Genomic DNA, 4,852 nt, shown 5'->3' with positions numbered 1-4,852 from the left:
GGACACCAGGCGGAGCAGTGTAGACACAGGGCCAGTTTCTTCTGGCACATTGGCGGCACTGTGGCCGGGCGCTATCACACTATGCTCTTTGACATCAGCGCTGGTCTCGTGCTCGATTGTACGCTCATCGAAAATGATTCAAGCCCGCCTGCTTTCCTTGACTGGCGAGCGCGCTGACTCCTACCTTGGTTTTTCGTGTCCTACAGCCTGTGGTTTCGAGTCAGTTTGCAGTAACAATCCATAGCGTGAGGCTACGTACTGTTGCAAGCATTGCTTACTAGCCGGCGTCTGCGGGGTGGCGGTGCCTTTGGTCGTAGCTCTTCTTCACCCGATCGTCTGGGCAAAAGTCTTTGGTAGTGAGCCTCGAGCTGGAGACATTTTCTGTTCGCTTCAAGAGCTTCAAGAGAGGAGGGCATCTTGGATTGAAGTGGTGAGGGATGGCAGTCTACTTATACAACGGCAGAAAACAAGCGTTACGTAAGTTGTGGCTTCGCTTTGCACAGATTGAGAAGGAAATGGCATCACTTTTCACTTTTGACAGCAATTATTATACAGTTTTGGAAGGTTTTGAGGAGGAAACGCTGTGGCATGGCCAATTGGGCGGCTCGGAGAGAGCTCCGGACTGCAATGTCCACACGCAGGGTCATCACTTTGAGGGCTTGATGTCTCACTCATGCCTTACACACTGGAACCCTCTTTGTGTGATATGTACCGAACGGAAAGTTACACAATTTCAGGGTCAGCATATTTATTGTCAATAAAGTGCTGAACAAAGCATCCACATCCGGGCAATGGCTAGTGCGGGCAGTGTCTGCGGGATCGACATCGCAGTTTATCAGTAATGCCCTGATCTTGAGTTTTCCGAGTACTGAGGACTGGTGACCTAAGGTACATTTTGTTAGCCTTTTTAGTAGATCAATTACTAACGTACTATTCTACTCTATGTATACCTAGTAAGCCACTAGATATTAACCCTTCTATTATAATACTATTGATTAGCTATTTTACTTTCTAAAACATGGGACTCATGCTTCACCGAAAAAGGGTCCCTGCAAGTGCGGGGTACACTAATCTTACGGCGGGTATGTCGTCATGCACCGCCAACACAGCAGCGCAACGGGCCGTCACACGTTTCCACTGTAATAGTGGCATGTCTTTCTTCTCCGCTCCACAGATAATGCCCCGCAAACTTCATCCGACATGATCATATCACAGCGTTTTGGCTCGCAGATTATGTCCAGTCGTCGGCAAGTTAAAACCGCGTGCCAGCGCTGCCGCCAGAAACGAGAAAAGGTGCGTCCTCTCATCCCGCCTTGCTTACGCGCAAACAGACGCCCCGCCCGCCACCAGCTCCCTTTTCTGCGAATATTGTCCTACCATTGCAATTGATGCCATCTCATAGTTGTATGTATGACGCTGACACCTGATTTCCCGCTCAGTGCAACGGAGAACAGCCCTGCAAGCGATGCGAGCGACAGGGCGAAATCTGCGAGTACAAGCGCTGCGAAAGGGTATCAAAGAGCGAACTGCGCGCTGAGATTGGAAGACTGAGGCAGCGTCTGGAAGATGCCAAGTCGCAGCGGGCTCAGGACCAGGGCAGCAGCGCCACGACGAACGATAGCGCCGCGCTGCAGGGCTGTTTCGATGCCGTCAAATGGTCTAATTTGGAGAAGGGTCCTTTTGTGCTGCCGGGAGGGGATCGAGCCGCATTCTTGTCTGGTTCGATGTCAGGAGGGATCCCGCTGACAGCTTCGTCCTGCTTTGACCAGCTGCTCTCCTGGCGATCTTGCCATCCTACGTTCCAGCAGAGTAACGCGTCGGCGTCATCTTCATGGCCACCCTCATATCGTGAGCTGTCACTTCCATTGGCACCGCTTGATGCATATGCGACGCTGGCGCAGACAGACAGGTGGACGCAGGTAGGGTGGACTTGCGCACACATCCGGCACTTGTTCGACGTCGTTTTCACTTGGGACAGTGTCTCTTTTTATATTCTGCGCAAGAACGAGTTTCTGCAAGACTATGATGCCGGTTCTTCCCGCTTTTGCTCCTCAGCTTTGGTACACGCATTATTGGCGCTCTCTACGAGGCTGGCCAACGAGAGAGAGGATGACTCCTACCATTTGCCCTCTGGCTGGCTCGGAAGCAAGTATTTCCTGCGCAAGGCCAAAGCTCTGCTTCTAGAACAAGGATCGGGCCAGAGCTTGCCGGACATTCAGTCTCTGGGTATACTGGCCCTTTATCACATTCGATGTGGCCCCGAGAACGAAGCAAGAGAGCTGGCCGAATTGTGCACCGCGGGCATCCGCTCATTGTGCCTTAGAGAGTGCGATGTAAGTGAATTGGATGAGCTATATGTCAAGGTTCGAGTGACAACGTACGATGGCGCAATATCGCTTCTTAGGTGTGTTTCAGGGATTCGCCTCTGCTACTTCAGGGCGTCCAGCCATGACTAATCTACATGCTAGGATGTTTGATCTGACCACTGGGGTGCTGTTCAACGAAGCTGGAAGCACTTTGGAAGATTCCTTGATACTGGACCAACTCCCATGCAATGATGCAGGAGCAGGTACAATGCGTCCAGGTAAGCCGGTGCTGCATTTGGAGAAACCAATAGAAGCCAACGTTATTTTCTTTCAGATCTTTCTACTGCGATAAACTTCCAGCCTGAAAACCCCCACGATCTCATTGCCAAAATGTTTCAGCTCACAGAACTGGTGTACAAGGTCATCGTTGCGAAACGAAGAGCCTCTCCATCGATAAAACGGTACATCATTGCAACATACCACAAATGTCTCGAGTGGTACCGCGAGATATTCGAGCTCGTTGGAAACGGCAGCAGCCGGAGTCCATTTATTCTCTTTATTCAGTAAGCTGCCATTATCGTGACTTGATTGAGCATGCTGACGACGTCGCGTAGCATGTACTACCATTTTTGTATTCTCTGCACCTTTCGACCAATTGTCGGTTTCGACTTTGCCTCTTCTGAGGTCCAGCCTCACGAGGTGTGTGTGCAAGCCGTACAGTCTATCATTACCCTTGCCCAGTCCTATGACGATCTCTTTACACTACAGCGCGTGCCAGCTTTGGTCCCGTACTTTGTATGCGCTTCTGGACTCTTTGGCCTCGCTATCGAAGATAGAAAAGCAGACATGGACTTTGTACAACTGCGTCCCATGGCAGCAATCAGTCCGCAGCAACCCCATCCATCAAACTTGCAAGTAGGCGGCTTCTTCCCTCCCGAGACGACAGCACCGTTACAGATAAAAGTTTCGACGGTGGTCCAGGCCCGGCTTTTGCTGTCAAGAATGGGCGCAAGTCACCCTGCGGCGGCAGTAGCCAAAAAGAAACTCAACCAAAGTCTAACAGCTTGGCGGCGGCGGTCAGGAGGAGCTGGGTCTGACTGAACGCAGAGTTCATCGATGCGACGGCTTATTGCACATCCACCGCTGAAGATTTATGATCTTCAGCGTGTATAAAAATTTACCCACATGCAAAGCATGCGGTCGGAACTAGTCGAAAATGATGACATTATATAATACAAGTACAAGCAGCTGGGCCACTTCTCGGCGGCTGCTCTCTGTGCAGCTTTCTTCTGCTGCCGTCCTCTGCGTTTCTTTTCACGGCGCTCCGCCTGCCTTTGTCTTCTCTTTGCGACCTGGTCCGAAGTCCTGAGACTTACCCCATGGACTTGCTCAACATGACTTCGGAAATGATCCACGTGGTCAAATTTCTCCTGCCTGCATTTCGGATGGCCACACAAAATTGCCTCACCACGTTGCGCAGCAATCTTTCGGCGAGCCAAGTGCTCGTCATCGAAGTGGTCGTTAAGTACCGGCGGACGGCACCATTTAAACTTTCGCGCCTCAACTGACAGCTGCTCGTCACCAATGCAGTCTGGGCACTGCGTTACCTCCATAAGAAGCGGGAAGGGATCTGGCCCGAAATCTAGTTCCGACGGTGCGTCACTTTCCGGCGACTCTTGCTTGATGGAAGCCTCGACCCTGGCTGGCCGTTGCCCGCGTCTAGTTCTGCCTGTTTCCTTCTTATCGCATAGAGCCACCATCAAGTCGATAGCCTCAACTCTGCGTTGGAACAGCTCTTTTCCCGTCGAGCCGTCAGGTTGCAGACAAAAAATGTTGGCTAGTCTAGCCCGCTCCGGTATAACGAGGTCGATTGTCGGCTGCTCATATTCCTCTTCCACCTCCTCGCGGGCTTGGGCCTCGATGTCCCAGGTGGGAAGGTTGTAGAAATAGTATTCGCGATATTCTTTCACGACCCTCCTTTCGTTTTGTGTCCTCTTATTTCTGATCTCGTCCGTGAGTGCTCGGATTCTGTCTTCATGGTCACTACCATCGATTCGATACCGTCCCTGCTTAAGCATTGTGCGCTCCTCCTCCAACTGCACAATCTCAGGGTCCGGCGGCTGATTCGCCCATACCTTCTCAGGCACCATATCCCTTACGGCACGAGGGTCGCGGGTCAAGCTTACATGTGCAAACATGCGGAACAGTTGGCTTTGCTTTTCCTCCTCCAAGAAGGCGTTCTGGAGATCAAAGTTGGCAATCTCATTCAGATACGCACTGAAAAATGTTTTAAACCCAGGCTCATGCCGCATCATCTGGTCGCGGACCGAATCCGTTGCATCTCCTAGTAAGATAAGTTTTAGCATTAAAGATTTTGGTGGCATGTGTGAGCTTGGGCATACCATTTGCGGCGTTCGAAGCACCTCTCCGAGCAAATCTAGGCGTCCAGGCCTTCTCGTGGCCGGATTCGAGGCTCTGTCGGCCCATGTCATAATTCAGCTTAGAGTAGAGCATCGCCTCGTCTTCAGACAGCGTCGCACCGCTAA

At 51.5% G+C, this 4,852-nt stretch overlaps 3 protein-coding genes across 3 annotated transcripts in view; 1 reads left to right on the top strand and 2 right to left on the bottom strand.

Annotated features, from left to right (window-relative positions):
* Positions 1-416, bottom strand: part of BBA_09058 (fungal specific transcription factor) — a gene marked incomplete at both ends in the record, with an annotated part of 2,963 nt that extends 2,547 nt beyond the window's left edge. The window contains 2 exons of the mRNA XM_008604155.1: positions 185-207; positions 260-416. Of these exons, the coding sequence (XP_008602377.1) occupies positions 185-207; positions 260-416 (180 nt within the window). The remainder of the gene's footprint in view (positions 1-184; positions 208-259) is intronic.
* A 784-nt stretch (positions 417-1,200) lies between these two features.
* BBA_09057 (nitrate assimilation regulatory protein nirA) lies at positions 1,201-3,407 on the top strand (the record flags this gene model as incomplete). The annotated part of the gene is made up of 5 exons (XM_008604154.1): positions 1,201-1,293; positions 1,440-2,404; positions 2,469-2,584; positions 2,641-2,869; positions 2,921-3,407. 5 exons carry the CDS (start codon positions 1,201-1,203, stop codon positions 3,405-3,407), a joined length of 1,890 nt encoding a protein of 629 aa, XP_008602376.1.
* A 25-nt stretch (positions 3,408-3,432) lies between these two features.
* Positions 3,433-4,820, bottom strand: BBA_09056 (FluG domain-containing protein; the record flags this gene model as incomplete). The annotated part of the gene is made up of 3 exons (XM_008604153.1): positions 3,433-3,449; positions 3,775-4,650; positions 4,709-4,820. The coding sequence occupies 3 exons, from the start codon at positions 4,818-4,820 to the stop codon at positions 3,433-3,435; spliced, it is 1,005 nt and encodes a 334-aa protein (XP_008602375.1).
* Between the last annotated feature and the right edge of the window lie 32 nt (positions 4,821-4,852).

The sequence above is a fragment of the Beauveria bassiana genome (genome assembly GCF_000280675.1).
Source record: "Beauveria bassiana ARSEF 2860 unplaced genomic scaffold BBA_S00044, whole genome shotgun sequence".
NCBI lineage: Eukaryota > Fungi > Ascomycota > Sordariomycetes > Hypocreales > Cordycipitaceae > Beauveria > Beauveria bassiana.
Note: the sequence above shows the minus strand (reverse complement) of the source record. Positions and strands in the feature narration are given on the sequence as shown.